Source organism: Brachypodium distachyon, chromosome 2 (assembly GCF_000005505.3).
Source record: "Brachypodium distachyon strain Bd21 chromosome 2, Brachypodium_distachyon_v3.0, whole genome shotgun sequence".
Lineage (NCBI taxonomy): Eukaryota > Viridiplantae > Streptophyta > Magnoliopsida > Poales > Poaceae > Brachypodium > Brachypodium distachyon.
Genome location: NC_016132.3, coordinates 6,897,635 through 6,923,064, shown reverse-complemented (window position 1 = coordinate 6,923,064; position 25,430 = coordinate 6,897,635). Strand labels below are relative to the sequence as shown.

The following is a 25,430-nucleotide window of genomic DNA, read 5'->3' as shown; positions in this document are numbered from 1 at the left end:
GTGTGCATGCGTTTTTAGGTTGAACGGTCGATCTAGGTCAAAAGGGTGGAGTGTGTGCGGGCACGACCGAGTGAGATCCACAAGCGTGGTGAACAACAACGGTATCAGGGAGTCTATCTCAAAGGTTTCCTTTTTCATGTGGAGAGTGGAAGGATGGAGGTGACCGACTTACACATCATGAACGACAGTTGGACAGGTTTCACCCACAGCCACTAGCTTGAAGGGATGGCCTGGGCAAGGCTACAAGGTGGGTTGAAGCATTGATGGCAAGGATAGACTTATAAAAATATCAGAGGGCGCACAACTTATACACATTTTTTGTTCAAATTTGAAGGTGTCACACACCATACATGCCTTAAATATATCGAAGACAAGAATTCGTGGTCCTATGCACTTGGGTAGCTCAATGTAGATATCCACCGATCAGTGGTGCAAACAGGAGTGTAAGTAACGGAGTAGCTGGACACAACTCGTTGAGTTGAAAATTAAAACAAAAGTTTATAAAATCCAAAAAAAAGATCGCCGAGCTAAAAAAATTAAAGAAAAGGGAAAGAACTACGGGGATGAATGAAGATGAGAAGGAGAAGGAGGAGGAGGAGAAGAAGAATAAACGAAGCGGGTAGATTTGGCTGGCCCGTAACGCCCGTTCGGTCGGTAGCTCGCGGCCTAGCAGTTTCCAAAACATTCCGACCGGTTCTGCTGTTAGCCCGAGCAAATTTGCTGGCTTTTCCTACGTGGCAAAGCTTAATTGGTCGTCTAATCCGTTTACTCCAATCGAACCGTCCAAGATGACGAGCTAGAGATACGTCCACGTCAGCGGGTGACGTCCCGGTCAGCGCGCACGAACCCGTCGTGCCGCGCGCCATCTCCGTCTGCTGCAGGGGATCATCCATCTATCCATCCTCCAGTCCTCCTCTTCCGTGCATGTGTAATACGGGCATACGGCAGCGCATTCCGGCATCTCTCCCCGCGTCCTGCCCGAGCCCGGAGCCCCCCCAGTTGCTCCGCTTCGCGCCTCTCCCCGCCGATCCACCCGAACCCTAGATCTCGTCGAGGAGTTCCGTTGACGACGAGGAGAGGGGAAAAACCGTTTCGCTTGTGGACCATGGCGGCGGCAGCGGCGGCTTCGTCGTGGTGGGCGGGGCGGATGTCCGCGGCGTTCGGGGCGCCGTTCCTGTGGCTCGTCTGCTTGATCTACTTCGTCCAGGTCTCTTCTTCTCCCCGCGAAACTCAACGGTCCTCGACTCCTCGTGACCGTTCCATTTTCGAACACGCGAAGTCGGTTAGCTAGATCTGTCCTCTGCATGCTCGCGTCTAGGATCATTTCGCGGTTTCGTTTACTTGGCGCATGGAACACGGGGAGAAACTGGGATTACCTGGATTCTCTATTTTGAATTTCCCCTTTTCGTGGGGAAAGTGAAGTGCGGGAGAGGGCAGTGAGATAATTTTGTCCTGGATCGAAATAGGTGTGCTTCTGGTAGAGTAAAGTTGTGTGCATACTTCGCCGACTTACCTTGTTGCAAATGCCCCGGAGTAGCTTGAGATTGATGCGTAGTGTATATGCTGCCAAATTGGTCACTGTCCGTATAGAGACATTTTAGTGTGCCAAGGAAATTCGGCTATAAAGGATAAACCAGTTCCCCAAGACCCCACCTACCTCCTTGTAAGTGTCATACTACATGTACTGGTTTTTTGGATTCTGATGCCTTAAAATTACTCGATGTGATAATTGCACAAGATAGTTAGCATTGGTGGTATGTCAAATACTTTAAGGTGTCACGTAGGTGGCAGGGGACCATTTTTATTCATATTGTTAGCCCTTGTTGCATCTGCATGCGTTCTCAAACATTAGCATGGTCAATCAGTTGCAAATTCATTGTCTCAAATAAAAATCTTAGGTGTAGCTAATGCTATTCTTTTTGTCTTTTGTTCGAAGCTTGACAAATCTGTACATTTGAATGTTGAAATATATATATTGTTCAAAATTTTAGGGTTTCAGATCTTTTGTCTGGACAGCTGTCTCATATCAAATGAAGGACATGATGAAGTTGTCACCCTCAACATCACAGTTTTTGGTCTCTGTTGCATATTTCCCTTGGAGCATCAAACCTATATATGGGTAATGTTACGTTTTGTTGCTTTACTGCATGGTGAAACTTATGCATGAATTAACCTTGATTGATGCAAAGTACTCATTCTTATCCTTAGGCCTTGTATTTTTGCAAATAAACAGTTTAATTAATATAAGAGTTAATTATTTGAACATTGTCGTTTATTATTGAGTTCCAATGTTCCGCTCATTTTGTTACACCATTTTCTGTTTGTTGTGATTGAAGTTGGTATACGGTATGTGCTGTGTTTATGTTATAAAGAGCATATTGTTCAATATGAGCTACATAATTTTATATTCGCTGATTTCTTACAGATTACCGTGATTAAAACTTAGCACTTACGATCTGAACCTAGACTATTATAACTTTCATCTCAAATAATTTTAGGAGAAAATGGATTAACAATTACGGTTCATTTGGAGACATGAGCACATGACATGACGATAGTAACAAGCAAATGCAAAAGGGAACACATCACAGAAAGTACTTTCTACATGTGTTGTGTCAGTTGCTTTGTTGCTTATGCATGTATATCCATGCATCGGTTTTGAATGTGGGGCTGGGCTTTAAGATATTCAGTGGTTCTAGTACATAGCTCTGTTTAATATCAAAATCCCAATTATTTTTTCTAGTTAGTGTCCATGATTAATGATTGTCAGAGTATTTCTTGCCCGCAGAGTTGAACTGCCTTTTGGCAGTGGTTGCTAACGACTGTAAACCATCAATATATGCTTTGGTACATGCATTACAAGACTACTATGTATTTCTGTTCGCTCAATAAATTGTACTTACCCATATATCGCTTGTAGGATTTTGTCAGATTGTATTCCAATTAGGCAGAGGAAGCGTGTACCTTATTTGATAATTTCTAGTTGTCTTTCTCTCCTTCCGTGGCTTATCATTGGGCTTTCAGAACCTTTGAGGAGCTCTAGCAATTTTCTTACGCTACTGCTGATTGTACAGAACTTAGGATCTGCCATGGCAGATGTTGTTATAGATGCAATGGTTGCAGAGGCAGTTCGATCAGCAGGGTGAGTAATTTGGTGCATCTTATCTCACCATTTAGCAAGTATTCCAATGGAATGCCTTAAAATCTGAATAATTCTATTTCAGGCCAGAATTTGCTGGTGACCTCCAGTCATTATCTTGGTCATCAATGGCTGTTGGGGGGATATTTGGGAGCTTACTGGGAGGATATGCATTATCTAATCTCCCGATCAACGTTATATATATTATTTTCTCAGCTCTTCCGTTGTTCCAACTAGTTTCATGTATTTTCGTTGAGGAATCTCCGAAAGAATTCGAGAACATGGTAGATAATATCGTACATGATCGTGCTGATGATCAAAGTATTGATACTGCTTTTGCTGGAAAAGGCTCTGGTGAATCATTTAAATACGAGGGTACTAGGAGACGAAAGGGTGCTCATAAGAAGAACAAAAGGAGATCATTTGCCAAACGATATGACGCCCACGAGAACCACAATAAGTCAATCAGTTCAAGGCCCTACTTATCTCTGAAGTCAGCCTTCTTCAGTTTATGCACAGCTTTTAAGCAGCCAGCCATTTTGCGGTAACTAACCATGGAATTATTTCAATTTTTTCGGCTGTTTACTCCTGTTATTGAAGAGGCTAATTGGTATCTTCTTTTCTCTCCAGTCCTATGGCATGGTTTTTCATATCAAATGCAGCAATTCCGAATATCTCAACAGTCATGTTCTATTATCAAACAGAGGTTCTACATTTGGAGGCATCCTTTCTAGGGACCGCACGTGTGATTGGGTGGTTCAGTTTAATGCTTGGCACATATATCTACAACCGCTACTTAAAGCATAAGAAACTCAGGAATATTCTTATGTAAGTAATTAGCTAAACCTGTTTCTCTTGTCCAAATGTTAACCCACTGTCTAGATTACTGACAGATTATTTGAGGGAAGTTAAAATGATTTTGATACATGCTTAATGTACTAACTAGAAATTTTCATAAATTTTGCTTATGTTGATTGTCCATGTTGTCCATGATTAGTGTGTCCAGCTTTTCTTTGAGGACAAAATTTTCAACACTTCCACCTGACAGTCTGACACCTTCTCTGTATGCCCTCTGTTGTTAACATGTGCAACTTTGTAACCATATTTCCATTTTGATGAGTATCACACTGGATGCGGAATTGTTTCCATATAAACTGGTTTAAATAAAATTTACTCAATTTTTTCTAACCGAACTGTACGAAATTTTCATTTTGTATGTTGCTATAAGCCATTATTGATCACCTCTTGGTCAGTATCCTGTTGCAAGTTAACTTTTTTGGTTTGCACATGCTGTTTAATAATTTATCTTGTCAAAAAAATTGATGCAATTATCGGTTAGTCATTAGCTATACAATACAAATCTGTTCACACTTGTTCTGAAGTTCTTATATACATATCTGTGATACCTTTAACATTTTCTATTCTTATTTCCCAGGTTTGCACACGTTGGTCTTGCCATAATTACTGTACTGGATATTTTGTTGGTGTCACAATTACATATCCAGTATGGAATTGCAGATAAATACATGGTGCTGTGGGGTTCTGCTTTGGCTGATGCTATCAACCAGTTCAAGTATATCCTCTAGCTATCACATCTTTAAAACCATCAAATTCCAGTGCATTACTCCCTCCTTCCCAGTTTATCTGTCGTTTTAGCAAATTTTCTAATACCAAGGAGCAATTAAAACACTAGGCAATAGAAGTAAATGCGTGGCTGAAAATGCATTGCTTCATAAATCACGCCGCTTCTTTGCCTAACTCGGCCCGCGAAAAGAGCCAGCTGCATGCACGTGAAATCAGCTCCCATTAGCCTTAATTAGCCGCATGCAACCAATCAGCATGCAACCCACCTCACGCTGGGTGCGTTTTTTTTGGCTGGGTAGTTAATGCGTAGAGAAAGCCGATGCGTTTTTTGAGCAAGCGCTAGCGCGACATTTAATCTGGGAAAATATCTAAAACCTTATACGACGTTTTTTCTGGGAAGGAGGGAGTACTATATTACAAACCATAGACTTGGTGATCTGCTTGATCCATAGTGTTCAGAAAATCGCCTTGAGATGTATTTCTGTTATTTAACCTAAATTGCATCCCTGAACTACTCATATTGAACTGACCACTCTTGCGTTTAAAAGATTTTACTGTTGCATAAACTTGTTAGGCATCATTCTTAAACTTGTTTATTTCAATTGAAACTTGAGAAACACTAGCATACCGTATTATTTTTCATTTTCTTGTATTGGGTGAATGCCAATCAGTGGCACTCATGAATACCTCTTGAGCTCCAAGTTCAATATGACCTGTCTATCATTAAATACTTTTGATCACTGTATCTTCTACTAGATGAGGAAATCGTGTACTTTATCTAGTATGATTGGTCCCATTATAAAAAATAATAGATGGCCGCTGTTGTTTTCTTGTGAACGCATCAAATTTATCCGTTTTCATTCGTAGAAAATTCTAACTATACCATTGTTCATTTGGCAGGATGATGCCGTTTCTAATCCTCTCAGGACAGCTTTGCCCACCTGGAATCGAGGGCACACTGTTTGCTCTATTCATGTCCATCAACAACCTCAGCAACACATTAGGTTCATTCCTGGGAGCTGCATTGACGTCAGCTTTGAACATCTCATCAGTACAGTTTGATAATCTGGCTCTCGGCCTGGGTGTTCAGCTGATTGGCACTCTCTTGCCTATCGGTTTTTTGTTTTTGATTCCAAGGGAAGTTACAGGACTAGCACCATAGGAACAGGGATTCAGACCTGATCATTCTTTTTTTCTGGAATGGTTTGTGCTCCCTAGTCTTACTCATACATGGATATATAGGAAGCAGATTGAAGCTAGAAGGAAGGTAGTTCAGTTTCGTTGAAAGATGTTTAGATGTTTAGACTTTAGACAGCACCAAGCATTTTAAGCATACACCGAAGTTCTGCCACCTGTGTAGGCAATGTGCCTCGTTACACTGTTTATTTTATGACTGCACATATATTTTTAACTATACTTACACAATTTCAATATTTAATATAGTATGTTTTTGTTTACACGCTGAATGGTGATGTGACTGAATATAGTACCGTGAGCACAGCGAGAAAAACAAAAAAAAGGAATAAAAAAAAGCCATAGCTTATGTCAAAGAAAGAAGACAACTGCACAGTTTTAAAACATTCCATAAGTACCCATTAAAATACACCATTTGGACAGCCATACCAAATTTGAAACTTTGCTGCCAAGTTGAACCATTTGCATTGCTTTCCCGCTAAGGAGTCTAGCAACATACTGCAGCTTAGTTACTTTTACTTGCTTCCTAAACTCAGGAAATTTCTCTACTAAAAAAATAATTCAAGAAGTTTCAGTTGTTACAAGGAATGTAACCCTGCCTTAACCTTCAGGGGTTCTCTGAACATTGAGAACCCTCTCCAGGTGTTCCTTTTAGCACCAAGACTCGATAGAAGCTAAATCTGACTGGTCAGCTATGGCATAGACTTGTATGCGCTGCTTGAGATGGAAGCCCCTGATAATTTTTGCTTCCGATTTACAGCCACCTCTTTGCCTTTGCCCCTGAATTCATTGGAGGTGGTGTTTTGGCTCTTTTGTCACTTGAACCTGTCAACGGAAGCACAATACTAAGGATCATCACAGAAAATAACCTCTGTAACAACATGGAACACATCGATCTGTCTAAAGTAAAATTAATTCTGTTTGACCTTTTCTCTGGCAGAAATCTGTCTACCATTTGGTGCGTTCTTAAGAAAATATTTAGAAACAAACAAGATTCAGTTCCAAGCATCACCTAGGAGCTCCCCTAAAAAAAATTAACTAGGAAGAACAATATAGGCAAGGAAGGCACCTATATGCTCATGAGGCAATGCCAAGAATCCTTGATTGTAAAGGTATCAAGCAACGGAGATATATAGTGCAAGCAGGTAAAAGAAGGTTGTAGTGGTTCTGGCCTGGGAAAGCAAAAGATTAAGTAAGAAGGAATGGAGAATTCACATTGATGTTGGTCAGGCCATCGAACCCAGGAGAATGGCAGTGGCTTGTACTCGCTGGCAGCACATGCAATGATTTGGCTATTTTGTACACCTTAACATCAAATGACATGACATTAGGAACAGTGGAGTTGATTAATCCTCTATGTGAGACAGCCTACTTTTTTTATGTTTACAGTATTAAGAACGTGAAAATAAGAGCAAAGCCGAGTTCTCTTTATTAAAAAGCTTACTCAAATCTGACTTTCCTCCTAAAGAGGTTCTGCGAGACGATGGTGGTGGGAGACCTGTTAATGATTGTCTTCTCATTAACCTTGCATTAGCAGTAACTGGAGATGGGCCATCATAGTTTGTCTGGGTAGTGGTTTTAGCAGGAGTTGCTTGTACTGAATGCGGAGAATTCCTACAATGTTGTATCAATGGCAAAGAAAGCTTAGTGCAAACGTAGAATTACAATCTATACTCGTTTGCAAATGCATACTAACGATTAAAATGCTCCCCATGACATACCTTCTTTCAGAGCCATGAATCAGTTTCCCTATGCTGCTCTGAATGGACCTTCTTAAATGCGATCCTTTCTTCGTCACATTGCTTGTGGTGGGTTTATCCAATTTGGCATCAGAAGGTTCACATGTTTGGCTTGTTTCCACGCTCATGTACCTTGGTCCACATGGTGTTCTTTGGAGAGAATCCAAACCTGACTGCTTGGACTGATTATAAGCATCAGGGGGTAGTTGATGAAAGGTAACCACATCATCTGTTGTAATTATCTTCTCATTCTTCTCTCTAGCCAGCCCTTCAGATAATGTCGGGGACACCTTTTGTCACAATAAGCAAGAAGAATAAAAAATCAGTTGCTACAACATCAAACAATACGAAGTTACTCAGAGAAAGATTTACCTGTATTACTGATCTGTGGTACTTTGTGCGACTGAAGCCATCAGTGCTGCATTCCTTGTCATGAGATGCCCCATGGTCTCTGTTGAACTTCATCATTGAAATAGGTGATTTTGGTGCCTTTCCTGCTATGCTGCCTTTACCACTACTAACATTCTCAAGGCTTAATCTACGCGGCCTTGGCGGGGTACGCTCTGGGAGTAGCTTTATTCTCTCACTCATTACCGTATTTTCCTTCAGTTTAAGTGATGATTTTTCCAATTCTTTGGCTGCCAATGCCTTTTTGAGAGTGTCTACCTGAAAATAGTTTGGAAATTATATCCTTACTGTTCTGTTTGTGGAGCAGTTAAAATACAGATAACATATAAGTATCTGGAAGTGTAAAAAAGCAATGTACATTAACATCATAGATATAGCAAAACAAATGTATGGAGAAAGACTCCAATTCAGTCCAATGATTCGCTCGAAGATAGTGGTGAAAATTATAAGTGTGCGTAGAGCGCAATGTTTTAAAAGGTGAAAATTGTTAGCAGTAATGCTTATTTGGAATTCAAAATAAATTCTAGGATTCTAGGCCCAAATGATGGGTGCCAAATGAGCTGTTACATGAAATACTGTTGATGCTAGCAGGAAATTTTACCTGCTCTTTAAGCTCTCTTATATCATTGCTTTCTTTGTTTGCATGAGCAGTTCCGAGTTCAACAGTAGAAGCTCTTTGAGCAAATTTAAGTGTGCTAAGAGTTTCTACATAAGATTCTCCCTCCGGACTTATGTGGGCTAACATTAAAGTCTTTGCATTTCCCCCTGTCATTGGCAGCACAAGAAAGATGTTACAATAACTAGACTAGTGCGTGCAGAGAACATGTTCAAAGATATAGCTGTATACCTAACGAACTCCGTAGCAATTGGGTAAGTTTGCTATTTCTGTAAGGAATGTGAGAATTCTTCTGAGCTAAGGCAGTGATGACATCTCCTAGGCAAGAAAGTGACTTGTTAATATGCTGAGCTTCTTTCAATCTGTCCCCTGTGGCTTCTGACCTGTCAACCCTTTCACTTCCTGCAAGATCTACCAAATGCAAACAGCTGCAGCTTACATTGCCAGACATATCCTTCCCGTTTACATGGACAGTCAAGATACTGTAAGAAACCATAATAATCAGTTGCAGCAAATATTGGAAGGACAGCAAAGAAAAATGATTGCAGGGAACATAATGTGGATGCAAACCTATGAGATCGACTGCTTCTATTGTTCATTGCTGTTGTACTAGAAGCACGGTGATTTTCCCCCAACAGCATCAAATTCATAACATCAGAAGGAGACTGCACGGCGCACATCTTTGCATCGGGGAGGTTGAACAGACCATTGCTTGAAGTCCTTATATCTATTGTGAAATTAATGTCAGGAACCAACACAGTTATGAAATTAGTTATTACTAGAACAAACATCACAAGACTATCACAGAAGACATGGAAGGATATTTTGTGCTTGAAGTATCTTCGCTTAGGAGATCACGAACTTGCTCATTGTATATTTCAACCATCTGGATTCGTATATCATACTTTACATCTTCCCTAGAGGTTGAAATAGTGAAGAGATCATTCAGCGCCATGTAATTAATTCCCAGATCATTAGATGATGAATCACCAGACGGGCCACACTAATCATCAACATGCACAGCACAGATAAAGAACAATATATGTGATTAAATAAAGCCCCAGGAAAAATAAAGAGTTACTGTGCTAAATATGATTTGTTCGATACCATCGTATGAGTTTTGCCGGAACCTGTCTGCCCATAAGCAAATATGCACACGTTATAACCATCCATGACAGATCTAATCAAAGATTGTGTCTCCATGTAAATCTCATCTGCACCAATTTGAGCACTAGGGTGTAACAATTGGATAAAGCCAGGTGCATCCAAGTTCAGTTGATATCAATATTCTGAGGAAAAGTTTAGACCAATGTTACCTTGAGTGGTTGTTGGCCCAAATGTTTTGTTGAACTGGAAGACCCTCTGTGTAGTTTGTGGCTTAAACGGATCACAAACCATTATCGAACCATCATTTCCAATATATTCAATTGACGAAATAGACTCCGAGTTTATAAGTGGTCTTATCCGGCAGAAGACCCGGATATTTCCTATAAAAGAGCTCTTAGAAATCACCGAAACGGTAACATCAATGACCAAACTGAACTAAACTAATACCTCGCACTTCTTGAAGCATGTTATATAGGTTTCTATTTTCTTTCACAGCTTGGTTATAACCAAGAGCAGCTTTGGAAAGACCTCTGATATTGAGACCTGTTAAGTTATTGCAATGTTATACCACACCAGTAAAGCTCAAAATGAGGTTTAATTGGCACACTGAAACTGTGTGTTCTAACCAAGGTTTAAACATCGTACCTAATTCAGTGATGTCATCTTGAAATTGGGTCTGCAAAGACCTGAAATCAACTTTAACCTCTTGAAACATTGTCTTGAGCTCCTGCAAAATAAGTTAAGTCATTACCAGGTGCAAACTGACCACAAAGCAAAATGATGTTGAACCTACAAAAAGACAAACATGCCATATGGGGACAGAAAAAAAACTCAAATGGATGATGTTGGGTATTAAACATATTAATAATCCAGTTAGAAGCATGAGATCTCACCAGAAATTCAGATTCATGTGCTTCCAAGAGGCGCATTCTATTCTCGATCTGCAAATTTGAACACTACAAGACAAAATGGTATAATGCATCACAAGGATGTACAGCTTAACTTAATTACCACAGTTTTGAGTGACTAAACATGCAAAGTCCGATAAACTGATTTTAATGTGATGGCATAAAAATGGCTTCCAAAATTTAAAAAGGCAAAGGTTTTCAAATTATCTTTTCACATTAAAAATCATGACATTAATGTTCATTTGAAGCTGCCGCCATATTGACAAGACGTGAGCGCAACATCACTATTAAGTGGCCCAGCATGTATACTCCTATAAATATAAGCATGTCCAATGCAGGGTGCTTAAGGTAGTGCTATAAATATAAGCATGTCCAACATCACTATTAAGTGGACAAACGTGGTGGCTACATAATGCTTACTGTGTTGTGTCTGCTGGGGTAGCCTGGCTTAGGCTTTTAAGCATGTCCAATGCAGGGTGCTTAAGGTAGTGCTACAAAATTAAACCGGTTTATTCTCAAGCACCAGTGCTTATTTCTATGCTAGAGGTGCCTAATTAAACACCTGTCCTATAGCACACAAGCACCAGTGCTTAGACAAAAGCCGGTTTATTTTGTGCAAGCACCTCCCTAAGCACCTTGCATTGAACATGCTCTAAAGCATATTTTTTTCATTCTAATACTTCTACCAATACATTAAGAGAAAGCTTTGTGCTATATCTCAAGGAAAACATCTGTCAAAATTAATTCCTTCAATTTTCTGCTGATAAATGGAAAAGCACATTACCTGAATATGCTGAGTTTGTTCATTTTTTATTGTAGAATCTTCTGGAGAAAATAGTTGAAGAAGTGGTTTGAACTGCACAAAAGGAAGTGATCTTTAATTAGCGTCAATTTAAACATCAACAATCCAAAAACACAAATTTCCATTTGAAAATAAATTACTGATAAACATTGGTGAACAAATGATAGATCAACAATGCCAACTTAGGAGGTCAGAACATATATAAGAGGAACTTGGTATAACCACATTTCATAAGTCAGAACTGAAAATTATGAAAGATTGAAGATCTCGATTTCGGCTTGTATCACATGTTGCTTTCTAAATATCTTCAGCAAATACAAGCTTCCAGGGGTTTTATGTGATTCCTTCTGTTAAGATTCCTCATAATTTTACAGTTCTACCAAGCTGCATGCTCAGTTTTTTTAATAAAGAACGTGTTCTATGTTTTCTGGAGAAAGATTTAGTTGTAACTTGTAACAATTCTTGAAGAATCAAATGTAGTAAGAGATTTAAAAAGGTTTGATGCAGTAAATAGTAAATTCTGCAAGGCAGGGTCGTCAGATGTTGCATATTGGTGTACACTGAATTGGGAAAGAATGCACGACACATGAAAACTATAGGACATCACAATTTAGTTGAGAAGATGTCAAGAAATAGTAAATATTTGGCACAACAACCATCTGAAAAGACATAATGTTATGATTTGCACAAATATTCTGAGATGTCATATGAATAACAGCACCACGACTAATAGTGGAGGGACCACAGATGCAATTGGTTTCATACCAATTTGACACAGATTCAGGAAGATGTCTTATACTGAATAGTCTGAACATGTAGGCAAGCAGGTGGCAATAAGCGTGAAAATGAGCTTAAGCTTGAAGCTAATAAAACAAATTGGGCCAGAGCATGGCTAAATTGGTATAAAAACATAGAGAAATATGTGCATTAGAGAGGAAGTATCCAATAGATATGGTAGCATTTCAAGTCACCTGTTCCTTTTCCAGCTGATTTGATAAAATCTTTCCAACTAGCGCTACCGGATTCTGGAAAATAAGTTAAACTGGTCTTAGAAACTGATACATGGTACAATTGGTACAGTAGATTTAACCAATTTTTTCGTTGAGTAAGGACCTTTCTCAAGACATCTTGGTCCAAATTTTCCTTGCAGCCTATCATGCAATCAAGAATAATCCTCTGAAGTTTTTCGATTGCCTCTGAAATGCACAATACGTAGATGGTTAAATTCTTCATGACTGTTTAACCAAATCACTAAAATGTAGCTAACGGGTGCAGCATCATATAAACAGCACAATTAATTGACAGATAAACTAACGGCAGCATATAGTGTGATGACAAGAGTGACTTATTGGGTAGCAAACATTCAGAAATGAAGTGCATAACAAGCACGCAGAGAAAGGCGCAGCACAAACCTTCCATGTTAGGACTAACGTTTTGAAATGATTGTCCCTCAGCATCAATAGTCTGTGTCAAGTCTAGACGCTTTTGGGGGGTAGAAGATCCCAAAGCAACATTTTCAGACTGAAGATGACCGACAGAACGCAGTGCAAGAGGTGATTTCATGTTCTTGAATGGCCCGTTGGCTCCATGCCGCTCGTAGTAAGACTTCAAAGAATTGACACAATCGACAATTTTTCCCACAGAGGCAACATCAAGATTATCCTGCACAAGCAACTGAGTTAGTAGGGTGACTAATAAGCATAGATCCATCATGATGATTAACATGCTGAACACAGGCAGCAAACCTTTTCCAAATCAGAGGCCTCAAAACATGGCAACTTCAGCTCCTGAACAGCAACCAAGAAGTTGCGGATGTTCTCGAAATACTGAAAAGCCGTCGATGGCTGGCTGTCGCAGGGGGCATATGCAACAACCTTTGGCACAACACCTGGCTTTATTTTGTTGATGGCCTTGCATAGGACAATGCCATTCCTTAGAGCAGCAACAAATTCTTGCTCTGACGGGCAAGGGGATAGGCCAATGGGCCCAACCATGCTCTCGAGCCAGGCTGCAGCCTGGTGCCGCCTCCATGCTTGCACAAAAGAAAGCAAGAAAGTATAATGAGGCAACGAAATTTTCACATAAGCACAACTTAATATATTTAATATTGTTGCATGCTTAACTTGGAGTCTTGGATTGATTTTCTGTACAAAGAAATGCATTGACCTGACTAAATTTTCTTCGCCACATATTAGAACTAGCCGACTGGACAATCTGATTGAAGTCTCATCTCCGCAACAAGTGTTGTTTACAGAAATTAAAGCGTGGAGCATGGGAATTAAACTTGCACATGCATTTTTGCTACTTCGTACAGTTCTTGGAGCAAGATAGGAGTGGCAGATTCAGGATCACCGAATTACATCCGTCTAAGCTAAGAGCCTAAGAGCATATTCTTGCAGAACCAGAGTTCAAGTCACGGAAATATATCTGATGGACGCGAGACTGCAGCCCATAATAAAACATTACAGCAAGCATATCCCGCTAAGAACTAAGAAGTACTTACATCAATTGGAAATAGGAAAGAAAGATAGCTGCGCATCAGATCGCAAAATATCCGCGGGATCCAGGGGAATCCCAAGATTAAGGGCCTATCCCACGCGATCCAAAAATCATTGGGACCGTAGCACGACACCGTAGTTAATAGTACAAGAAACGCCCCCCCCCCCCCCCCCAACGACCAAGAGCTCTCTGCAGAGCAAACCCATCCAAAACCCAACCAAAACGACGCGCGATAAAGGGAAAAAAGAGGCGCTGCATAAATATCAACGGAACATCGCGAGGGGGATGAAGCGATCAACAAACCCTCGACCGACGGCCGGAGAGCTCGAGAATCGAGATAACGAGAGAGATCTACGTACCAGCCTCCTCCGCCTTCCTCGACGCGAGGCGGCCGTCGCGGAACGACACCCTCGGCGGCTCCGCCATGCCTCCGTCCCCTCCTGTCCCGCACGCACCCCTGCGTCCCCGCGTAGGCTCTGGAAGCTTCGATTGGGGTGGGGAGGAGGAGAGGGAGAGCGAAGGGGGGCAAAGAGAGAGAGATGGGGGGAAGGAAGAGGTTGTTCGAATTCGAAATGTGGGGTGCGGCGGTGGGTCCTGACCGGTGGCACCGTTCGAGGAACCTGTTAAATCTGTCCAGGATCTCGACATGCCCCCGGACGGATCGGACGGACAGGGATTGCTCTGTTGGCTCGGGGTCTGTGCGGGCCGGCGCTCTAGGTCGGCGGACTGCGTTCACGCTTACATGTGGGGGCCAGTGACGTTGGGGCCACTCGTCGGCTGCTGGCATGGTGGGGGTAGAATTGTAAAAGTTCAGGTGCTGCGGCCGGGAGCACGTGATCGCGTCAACCACAGCGCGCCGACCATAGGGCTGGTAAAAAGAGGACTGTCTAATCCGTGGTTTATTTTTGTTGGCCGCTTATTTGGTTTGTGTCTTGTTTGTGAATTTTTGGATTTGGTCATGGGTTCTACTTTTACTTCTCTCTGCAAAATTTCTTCTCGTTTTCAACCGTTCAATTTCGTACACAACTCAAATCATCCCACCTATCCCACAAGCCAATCCCTTGCGGCATTGACGAGGCAAATGCGGTGGAGGATGTAATGCCCCCGCCTCAGGCACAGGGCCCAATGGTCAGATCAACAGCGCGACGCGGGCGCGTGGCGGGCGTGGGATGCGCGGTCCCACCAGGACAAGGAGTGAAGCGCACGGCTCAGTAAACGAGCCGACCGACGGGTAGTTACCCGTCCGATCAAAAGAACAGCGGCTGTCCAATCCTACCCTAGGGTTTTAGACCCCTAGTGGTGGAGGTGGCATCCATGCACGCCAGCAGCTCACCGGGGGAGTTGTGTGCCTCCCCGCTGGACACTTGTAGCCCATGCACTAATGTCACTTGTGGCATCTCCTTGTATATAAAAGGAGTACCCGTATCAACGGTCAAGGGGTTCCGCATCTTCTTGGCTCAGCTCAGCAAGTTCGCTCAGTTTGCTCGGCAGAAGCTTAGTTGGCTTCAGTAGACAGCCAGCAGAGAGCAGTGAGGAGTACCTAGCTTTTGAGAGAAAGCCCGGGAGCTTGCCCGGCAACTTGTAAACATTTGATCCGCAATCAATATTAGCTCAGACAAGCAGGACGTAGGGTTTTACACCTCCGGGTGGCCCGAACCTGGGTAAAATGTGTGTGCATCTGTTCTTGGATTAGCGCGCAGCCCTAGCACTTCGTCTCGCCGGCCCCGCAGGGCCTCATCGGCCGTGCCGGCGGTCGCCGGATCTCTGCCCCAGACGCCCCTACCGAACCTAAGAGGGGGACGTGGCCGCACGCCCCCGGTGTCGGAGCACCGAGCGACGACATCGGGCGCGCTAGGTAGGGGGCACGGGAGTGGACAACGCCGGAGATCGCCGGCAGCAGAGTTTCCATCGGCGTCGGCTTCTCTCTTCTTCGCCGACGAGTCTAGTCATCATGCCCCCCAAGCGGGCTGGTGACTCACGCATAGACCCGCGTGAGGCCCCAGCGGCACACAAGCGGTCGCACGACCCGAGTCGGGGGCTCAGGAGAACCCCGAGCCCTCGAGGGTGCAGCAAACGTAGCTGCCTCCACCGCCTCCTCGGCCGTCTGCTAACAATCGGCCGAGGGGACCGGCTGCCCCCAGTGTCGGGCCAGTCCCGCTCCCGCGCCGGTCAGCGAGTTGAGTCGCGGGCCGAGGATGCTTCGCGGCAGCGGCACCAGGGCCACACCGCGTCGCGGGCAACCCCTGGGAGTTCGCACCCTGCGCACCCGGAGGCGTCCGGGGCCTGGGCGGGAAGCAGCTGTTCAGGAAATCGGCTGCCCCCCGTACGAACCCCGGCAGAAGCCATCATCGCCGCGCACGTCATGGTGCGGTACGAGCCGTAGCAGGACACGTCGGCGCACGAGACGTGGGGCGAGGAGTTGGAAGCGCTTCTTGCCCTGGCCGTCCAGCAGCCGCAAGGCGAGGGCGCCTCGGTAGGCTCCGGCCACGGGCAGAACCTAGAGCGCGGAGACACGCCACTGGCCTCATGACGGGGGGAGAACCCTCCCCCTCCTCAGGGAGACCAAGGAGACGGGGGCCCGGAGGGGTCCTCAAACTCGTCGCCCACCATTCCGAGGGGCGATGCGCGTGGCATTTTGAATGCCCGCCAGCAGGAGGATTTGCGCCGGCGCTTGGAGCGCCGGCGCAGGCGCGAGGTAGAGCGCCAACACCCACAGGAGCAGGAAGACGCTCCCATGGGCCCCGAGGACGGCTGCACCGCGTTCACACGCGAGCTGCGGCGGGTGACGTGGCCCCGTAAGTTCCGAGCGCACGTGCTTGGTACGTACGACGGGACCGCTAACCCCAAGGATTTCCTCCTGACCTACACGTTGGGCATGCATGCCACCGGCGCCGACGACAAGGTCAAGGCAAACTGGTTCCCGATGGTCCTAAAAGGATCAGCGCGAACCTGGTTGCTCAACCTGCCCGCCGGGTCCATCGCCACATGGGCGGACCTGCGCGAACAGTTCATGAGCGTGTTCCAGGGTGGCTATAAGCGCTCGGGAACCATGGCGGAGCTGCACACTATCGTGCAGAAACCGGGAGAGACGTTGCGGGCCTTCATCAACCGCTTCTCCAACCTCTCCTATTCCATTCCGGAGGCGGAGGCGGCTGCCATCATCAACACCTTCGCCATCAACGTCCGCGATCCTGAGATGCGCGAGAAGCTGAGCACGCACCGGATCCGGACGACGCAGGACTTGTACGCCCTGGCGCACAAATGCGCCATGGCCGAGGAAGGGTGCCTGGCACCCGAGCTGGCAGCTAAGGCTGCCGCGAGCCCTGGCGAGGGCTCGCAGAAGAAGGGTTTCCGCAAGCGCAGCGGGAAGCAAGTTCTCGCTGCGGACTCGGGGGCTCCTGCCGCGAGGCCCGCGAAGAAGGCCTCGCCGGGTGGCGGGCATGGCGGGAAGCAGGGCGACGCGCCCTGCTGCCCCATCCACAGCAACTCCCCCCACGATGCGCAGAACTGCCGCGTTCTGCAGGGGATCAAGCAGCGGTGGGAGCAGCGCCATGAGGAGCGCCGTGCCGCCGGCGCCTGCTTCAACTGCGGCGACATCGGGCATCTCTCTGGAGACTGCCCGAACGACCCCCGAGCAGGGCCAAGGCCTGCCGGCGGCCGAGCCAGCAGGGATGAACCCCAAGGGGGGCGCGGCAAGCCCCGCGCTGGTCGGGAACGCCCTCCACGGGGCACGTGCTAAGGAGCAGCGCAAGTCCGACTATACCGGCGGCGACGAACCGGGCTTCCAGGAGCCTCGTGGCGTCGCCTGCATCCATGGGGGAGCCTATGCTCTCCCATCCCACGCTGTGGTGAAACGTCTTACCCGCGACGTGTGCGGGCTGTTGCCGGATGCGGAGCCGCAACAACCGCTGAGGTGGTCGCACGTGCCGATCACCTTCAGCGCCGACGATCACCCAGAACGACAGCTGGGTTCAAGGGTAATACCCTTCATCGTCTCACCGATCATTAGCAATATGACGGTGACCAAGGTGCTGGTGGACAACGGAGCGGGGCTTAACCTCCTGTCCGCTAGGCTGGTGGAAAAGCTCCAGCTGCCGGTGGAGCAGCTGAAGCCCACCGATCCGTTCCGGGGGGTGAACCCCGGGATCGTGCACCTGCTGGGGCGCATCACGCCGCCGGTCACCTTCGGGTCCCGAGAAGCGTTCAGGACCGAGCACATAGTGTTCGACGTGGCGCACACCCTGTTGCCCTACAACGGGATCCTTGGTCGGCCAGCGCTGATCAAGTTCATGGCGGCCACGCATTGCGCCTATGGCGTGATGAAGATGCCGTCCATCTACGGGGTCCTCTCCATCAGGTGCGACCTCAAGGACGCGGCCTGGTGCGTTGGCGAAGTCGTCCGGGCCGCTGCCGTAGTTGACGCCGGCGACGAGAATGCTATCGAGGACGACAGCTTGCCGGGCGATGCCCCAGCAACGAAGAAGGCCCGCGCTGCCCCGCAAGAGCTTGCCGGGGGAGGCGCAGGCTCGAGCTTGCACCCCAGCAAGGGGCAGGGGCTCCGGGAGGAGGCCGCCAAAGTGAAGAAGCTGCCCCTCCAAGCCGGCGACAAGGAGCGCACCGTTACCGTCGGTGCGAACCTTGCCGCCGAATCGGAAAGCGCCCTCATCACCTTCCTCCGGGATAACGCCGAGGTGTTCGCCTGGCAACCGTCGGACCATCCCAGAGTCCCCAGGGAGGTGATTGAGCATCGGCTTGCGGTGCGCCCGGATGCGCACCCCGTCAAGCAGAAGATCCGGCGGCAAGCACAAGAGCGTAAAGATTTCATCAAGCAAGAGGTGGGCAAGCTCAAGGCTGCCGGGGCAATCAGGGAAGTTCTGTACCCCACTTGGCTGGCTAACTCTGTACTAGTGCCTAAAGCAGGGAATAAGTTTCGCATGTGTGTAGATTTTACCGATCTTAATCGCGCATGCCCCAAGGATCCCTTCCCTGTACCCCGTATCGACCGGATAGTAGATTCTACCGCTGGTTGTGACTTGCTGAGTTGTCTGGATGCTTTCTCCGGCTACCATCAAATCAAGATGGCGGTCGAGGATGAGGAAAAGACAACGTTTATCACCCCGGTTGGCTGTTATTGTTATGCATGCATGCCTTTCAGGTTGAAGAACGCGGACTCCACGTTCCAGCGCACCCTGCGCGAATGTTTGGGGCCCCAGCTAGGCCGCAACGCGGAGGCCTACATGGACGACATCGTCATCAAATCGAAATGTGGGGACTCGCTGGTTGATGACCTGCGGGAGACGTTCGACAACCTCCGCAGGATCAAGCTCAAGCTGAATCCTGATAAGTGCACCTTTGGTGTCAACTCCGGGCAGCTTCTGGGTTTCTTGGTTTCTCACAGGGGGATACAGGCCAACCCGACCCAGATAGAAGCCATCGAGAAGATGGAGGCCCCCCGCAAGGTGAAAGATGTCCAACGCCTCAACGGCTGTGTTGCCGCGCTGGGACGTTTCATCTCCAAGCTGGGCGAGCGTGACCTGCCTTTCTTCAGGGTAATGAAGAAGAAGGGTCCAGTCGACTGGACTCCCGAGGCTGAGGCGGCGTTCCAGGAACTCAAGTAGTACCTGAGGTCGCCGCCCATCCTCGTCGCCCCCAAGCTGGGCGAGCCGCTGCTACTCTACCTAGCGGCGACTGACCAGGTGGTCAGCTCGGTGTTGGTTGCCGAGAGGGAGGAAGACGTCTCGGGGACTGGGGCTACGGGGCAGAGGGCTGAGCGGCCCCTGGCAACCGCCTCAGACCCGGGGACCGCCCCCGAGTCGACAACCTCGGCACCGCGGAAGCGGTTGATGCAGCAACCGGTGTACTTCGTTAGTACGGTGATGCGCGACGCGCGGACAAGGTACCCGCAAGTACAGAAGCTCCTTCTGAGGATTCTCTTTGCGTCCCGCAAGTTGCGCCACTACATCCAGGGGCACCGCGTCACGGTGGTGTCCGGGTTCTGCCTTGCGCGAGCCCTCACCAACCGTGAAGCCACCGGGAGGGTGGCCTTATGGAGGATGGAGTTGTCGGAGTTCGACCTGCACTTCGCCAACTCCAAAAGCATTAAGAGCACGGCCCTGGCGGACTTCATCGCGGAATGGACGTCCACGGGCGTAGAAGATAGTGAGCCGGAGACCAGCCTGCCCGGCAAGTTGGACGAGGACCACTGGGTCCTCTACTTCGACGGTGCGTTTAGTCTTCAGGGAGCAGGCGCTGGGGTCGTCTGAAGGGACGCGTAGAGATAAACAAAACTTTTCCTACGCGAACTCCCAAGATCTAGCCGAGGTAGAAGGCCACGAGGATTACCACTAGACGCGCAGTTGCGGATTATCGATGCGGCGCCTTGATGCAGTGCAGTCCCTCGATCCGATCCAGCCGATCCAATGCCGCGATCGTCGAAGTGCTGAACGTACAGCACCTCTGCCGGTATCCACACGTGCGAGGAGGAGCTCCGGCGGCGGACTGCTAGGTCCGGTGCGACGGTTGAACTGAATCGGGCTAGGGTTCTCAACGCATGAGAGTGGAAAAAACCGTGCCCCTTAGGCATCCCACGCCCCTGCTTATATACCGAGTGGAAGTGGGCTCCAAGCCTTGTGGCCCATCCACCCTGCGAGTCCAACTCGCATTGTCAGCCCAATTCCAGTTCGGGTCCAACCCGACCAAATACTTGCTCCCACTCTTAAGTGTGTGACCCCGCAGGCTCATGGCAACTTGGACACGATTGGAGTCCGACTCACAATCGATCAATCGGTAGCGGCTCCTAGCAGAACGTGCCGACTCCCAAGTACCATCGAGTCATGACGACGTACCTTCCAATGTGACATACGTCTTAGTCCCTTTTGCCTCACGATATACCTTGTCGAACTATAGGCGATTAATCGTCATCCCTTTAATAGTTCAACTCTCTTCTCGATCTGTGATATACGATTCATCCGACTAACTCTTAGTCGATCGACCCGATTAACAGTTAACCAAGTCGCGCATGGCCATGCTTCCCAAATCATATCACTCGAGAGGGCCCAGATAATATCTCTCCAGTCGGAGGGGCAAAATCCCATCTTGGTTATCCACATCACACAGCTTGATTCTCAGTCAACCCGAACTCTGCCTTTATAACTGCCCTGTTACGGAACAACGTTTGACAGAACCTAAGTTGGTGATCCACAACTCGGATTGTACGATAACCTCAGGTCTAAGGATTACATTGATTGAGACATGCAAATGACGACCTGCTCGTTGCATCTCAATATGGGTCAGTCCGACTCGCTAAACTCTTTAGCCGAGTCCGTGTAAGCTGGAATGACATCACCATGCCCATGACAAGTGGAACCGAGTCATCAGCCAACTTTCACATTAGTCTAGGTTATGTGTCCAGCACAACCTTAATGACTAAGGACAATTTAGTATGAACAACATGAATACATAGTTCCACAATCAAATCACATATTCAATGATACATATCAGATGTTCAAACAAGGACAACTTAATAATATTTATGAATACATTGGGAATTACATCATACATGATTGCCTCTAGGGCATATTCCCAACATCGTCATCTAATCACCAACAGGGGACCAGTTGAGGTTCGCTGTTCAACTCGACTTTGCGAACTCCATCAACAACACGGCGGAGTACGAGGGCCTGCTTGCCGGGTTGCGGGCAGTGGTCGCCCTCGACATTAAGCGCCTGGTCGTTCGCGGCGATTCCCAGCTCGTGATCAACCAGGTGAACAAGGACTACGACTCCCTCAAATGGCGCCGTACGTGGGGGAGGTCCGCAAGCTGGAACGAAAGTTCAAGGGCTTGCGCTTCGAGCACGTCAAGCGGAAGGATAACTTCGCTGCTGACGAGCTGGCGAAGATGGCAGCAGAGCGCCGGAAGCCTCCGACGGGGGTGTTCTGTCAGAAGCAAGCGGCTCCTTCAGTCGCCCCCCAGCCGGCTGCTGGGGACGCCTCTTCGGCAACCGAAAGAACCCCTGCGGCAGCAGGGGTCCATGCCGCTGATATGGCGGCATGCGTTGGCAGGGAGATTCCCCCCTGGGTGGAAGAAATCGCCAGCTACTTAAAGGGGGAGGCTCTCCCGGAAGATGACGTCGCCGCGGAGCGAGTAGCGTGGCAAGCCAAGATGTACACTGTGGTGGATGGGAACCTCTACCGCAGGCGTGCGAACGGCGTCAAGCTCATCTGCGTGCCGCAGGAAGAAGGGTGCGCACTGTTGGAAGACATACATCGAGGCACATGTTCATACCATGTGGCCTCCCGGGCTCTAGCCAGTAAGGCGTTCCGGCACGGCTTCTACTGGCCCACGGCCCTGGCTGACGCAGAGCGGCTGGTGAGGACGTGCGAAGCGTGCCAGTTCCACTGAAAGAAGAGCAACCAACCGGCACAGGCCCTGCATGTCATTCCGTCCTCATGGCCGTTCGCGGTCTGAGGGCTCGACATCGTCGGCAGGCTACCGAGGGCGGTCGGCGGTTACGAATATTTGTTCGTGGCCATTGACAAGTTCTCCAAGTGGGTGGAGGTGGAACCAGTGCGGAAGATGACCGCCTAGGCGGCTATCAAGTTCTTCAGAGGCATTGTGTGCCGGTTTAGTGTGCCTAACAGCATCATCACCGACAATGGCACGCAATTCACGAGCGCGGCGTTCCAAGCCTACTGCGAGGGCATGGGCACTAAGCTGCGCTTCGTGTCCGTTGCTCACCCGAGGAGTAACGGACAGGCGGAGCGAGCCAACGCAGAGGTGCTGCGGGGGCTCAAGATGAGAACCTTTGACAAGTTCAAAGGCCATGGGAAGCACTGGATCGAAGAACTTCAGCCCGTGCTGTGGTCCATCCGGACCACACCTAGTCAGGCAACGGGCAGAACTCCTTTCGCCCTTGTCTACGGGGCAGAAGCGGTGCTGCCCCTCGAGCTCAAGTACGGATCTCCCCGAGTACGCGCGTATGGCGACACCAGCCAACACGAGCAAAGGGTCGATGATCTAAACTTCATGGAAGAGCTTCGATGCCGGGCTGCTGTTCGAGCCGCGCGCTACCAGCTGGACTCCGTCGTTATCACGACAGGCGAGTCCGTCCCCGGGGGCTCGAGAACGGAGACCTTGTCCTGCGTCGGATACAAGGAACGAAGGCGGGGAACAAGTTGACTCCGAAATGGGAGAGCCCCTTCCGGGTAGTGCAGGTGACCAGGCCGGGGGCCGTCCGCCTGGAAACCAAAGACGGCTTGCCCATGCCCAATAGCTAGAATATTGAGCACTTGCGCAAGTTCTACCCGTGAAGCGGCGGAGCCCGACCCTCAGGTGATGCCTCCGATGCATACCTCTCGAACTAGTGTAACCGGGCAGCCCCCGCGTGTAAACCTGTAGTTAATCGTGAATAAAGATAAGTGTTTCGCCCCTGAGCTTTGGATTTGCCTTGTTTATTCGCGTGTTCCTCTCTCTTCTGTCTCCTGCTTTAAGTGCACAAAGGTGTCTTTCCATACTTGGTTGTGAGCAGGGGGCTGTTGTGGCCTCGAAACATAAACCCGTTGCCGGATCGTTCCAGCACGGAGCATGCCGTTGGTGGGCTTCTCGCAGCGCGCATCACTGGACATGCCGTGGCGGGTTTCCCGCAACGTGCATCACTGGACGTGCAGTTGCCGGGGCCCTCGCAGCTTGCACCGTGCCGTCGCTGCGCCTGGGAAAGGAAATGCTCACATCCAAGTTTGGCATCGACCCCTTTGTGCCCGGGGGCTGGGAGGCAGGAAGGGTTTGTTTGTGTTGCTTATTTTCATAAGTTTCGAAAAAATTTGCAGCACCTCGGGCCTGGTAAGAGTCTAACCTGCAGGAAAGGGTGAAATCTTGTACACTGTGGTGCCCGTGGGCTGCCCACGGGTCGCACCATATACCGGTGCCTTGTGGTGCGGGAGGACCGCAGCACAAGGGGCTCCCCGCACTCTGAGATTTCTGACTCGGCAGGTTGCCGCCACGTGTGCCATGGTTGCCTGGTAAACCTGACGGCGGAAACTGCGCCGCGTTCGAGGGAAGGGCACCACGGGTGCTACGCGGGTCCGTCGCGCGCGGTGGCAAACCCCCCTCCCGCGCCTACAAAAGGCGCGCCCCAACCATGGAACGGCTCAGAGCGAAGCCGGGTCCGGGGCCGTTAAGGCGGGTGGTGCCACGAAGGCGCGGAGGTGGTGCGTCCCGTCAGCGCTTAGCGCCGGCGGGTGCGCTGCCATCGCGCCCCTGCCGCATCACCCCATCGAGCCTGCCCCGAGGGACGCCACAGAGGCACGATGGTAGTGCATGCCATCGGCGTCCTGCGCCGACGGGTGCACTGCCGTTGTGCCCCTGCCGCGCTTCCTCAAGTGGGTTGCTCCTGGGCGAGGGTCGCCGCGGAGGCACTGTGGGGTGCATGCCATCAGCGTCCGGCGCTGACGGGGTGCATTGCCGAAGTGCCCTTGCCGCCCACCTCCATAGGACACCTCCGCAAGGAGCAGGGGCTGCCGCGGAGACTCTATGGTAGTGCATGCCATCCGTGCCTTCTGCCGACGGGTGCACTATCATAGAGACCCGGCCGCATTCCCTTTGAGAGAGCCTTTTTTCGGGCGTGGGTCGTTGCGAGGACGCTGTGATGCCGCCGGTGCCGGCGCTCGTCGCCCGTTCCATCCCATCACCGCGTCCCTGCCGCGGCCCTCGAGTAGTTTTGCTCTCGGGCAACAAGGGCGGTCGCATCCCTTGGGACGAGCTCCCCAGAAAAAACCAGGTCTCCCCCGGTTGCGGGGGCTGTTGCTGAGAGGCTATAACTTCCTCGCCACCCGTGCCCGCCGTACGGGGTGGGGCGCAGCTGGCGTCAAGGACGTTATAGCCGTCTTGCGGCTGCTCCTGGGGCGGAGTCCTCCTGAGCCGGGGTCCGTCCCTGAAGGCGAGGGTTGCCGCGTGGGCGTGGTGGTAGCATCATCGTCGGCGGTTGCCGCTGGCGGCGATCCTGCCCCCGCGCTCCTACCGCATCCCTCAGAAATCGTTTCCCTTGAACAGGTACCCAAGGAGGGTTCCTACCAAGGTAGTGCCCCAGCTGCACTCTACCGCCGAACGTCACGGAGCATTGGACCGAACGGAAAAGCTAAGTGTCTGAACGCTGAATTCGCTAAGAACAGAATGAAATTGAGCACTGTCTCATTGGGTGTGACCCCAGATCCCGCGCGTAGCCGGAGTGTTAAAAGGGACACTTGCGGGGGGAGTGCGCTCCCCGTGTGGCTTTGCGGGTCCGTCCCGGAGGGGCACGGCTTGGAGCAGTTACCCCGCAACTGGAGTGGCTCCCCGCTACCGCTTGGCTTTAGGTTGGCACCGCGGGTCCGTCCCGGGTCCCTGGTCTGGTCAAGGGTGAGGCGCGCGTGAGTTCCCCACAACACAAGGCAAAATACG

At 49.1% G+C, this 25,430-nt stretch overlaps 2 protein-coding genes across 2 annotated transcripts; one reads left to right on the top strand and one right to left on the bottom strand.

The window, feature by feature from the left end:
* Positions 1-822: 822 nt before the first annotated feature.
* Positions 823-6,161, top strand: LOC100840910 (probable folate-biopterin transporter 4). The gene is made up of 7 exons (XM_003566251.4): positions 823-1,207; positions 1,992-2,119; positions 2,921-3,142; positions 3,225-3,683; positions 3,770-3,967; positions 4,575-4,712; positions 5,624-6,161. The coding sequence occupies exons 1-7, from the start codon at positions 1,106-1,108 to the stop codon at positions 5,883-5,885; spliced, it is 1,509 nt and encodes a 502-aa protein (XP_003566299.1). The 5' UTR covers positions 823-1,105; the 3' UTR covers positions 5,886-6,161.
* A 112-nt stretch (positions 6,162-6,273) lies between these two features.
* Positions 6,274-14,576, bottom strand: LOC100825805 (kinesin-like protein KIN-14A). Its single transcript, XM_014899544.2, has 20 exons — positions 14,356-14,576; positions 13,243-13,529; positions 12,910-13,159; positions 12,611-12,693; positions 12,469-12,522; positions 11,480-11,551; positions 10,681-10,743; positions 10,433-10,514; positions 10,235-10,330; positions 9,997-10,167; positions 9,788-9,894; positions 9,505-9,683; positions 9,251-9,412; positions 8,912-9,162; positions 8,666-8,829; positions 8,029-8,322; positions 7,639-7,946; positions 7,362-7,531; positions 7,133-7,222; positions 6,274-6,742 (listed from the first exon to the last, which is right to left on the bottom strand). Exons 1-20 carry the CDS (start codon positions 14,420-14,422, stop codon positions 6,672-6,674), a joined length of 3,021 nt encoding a protein of 1,006 aa, XP_014755030.1. The 5' UTR covers positions 14,423-14,576; the 3' UTR covers positions 6,274-6,671.
* Positions 14,577-25,430: the final 10,854 nt, after the last annotated feature.

What these genes read in the sequence shown, in the direction of transcription:
- LOC100840910 (XM_003566251.4), top strand. Translation starts at nt 1,106, where the DNA reads ATGGCGGCGGCAGCGGCGGCTTCGTCGTGGTGGGCGGGGCGGATGTCC. An exon ending in AGCATCAAACCTATATATGG is followed by an intron (nt 2,120 to 2,920) that starts GTAATGTTACGT and finishes TATCGCTTGTAG; the next exon opens with GATTTTGTCAGATTGTATTC. An exon ending in GATGCTATCAACCAGTTCAA is followed by an intron (nt 4,713 to 5,623) that starts GTATATCCTCTA and finishes TTCATTTGGCAG; the next exon opens with GATGATGCCGTTTCTAATCC.
- LOC100825805 (XM_014899544.2), bottom strand. Translation starts at nt 14,422, where the DNA reads ATGGCGGAGCCGCCGAGGGTGTCGTTCCGCGACGGCCGCCTCGCGTCG. An exon ending in CATGCTTCAAGAAGTGCGAG is followed by an intron (nt 10,168 to 10,234) that starts GTATTAGTTTAG and finishes GCTCTTTTATAG; the next exon opens with GAAATATCCGGGTCTTCTGC. An exon ending in TAAGAGAGCTTAAAGAGCAG is followed by an intron (nt 8,323 to 8,665) that starts GTAAAATTTCCT and finishes AACTATTTTCAG; the next exon opens with GTAGACACTCTCAAAAAGGC.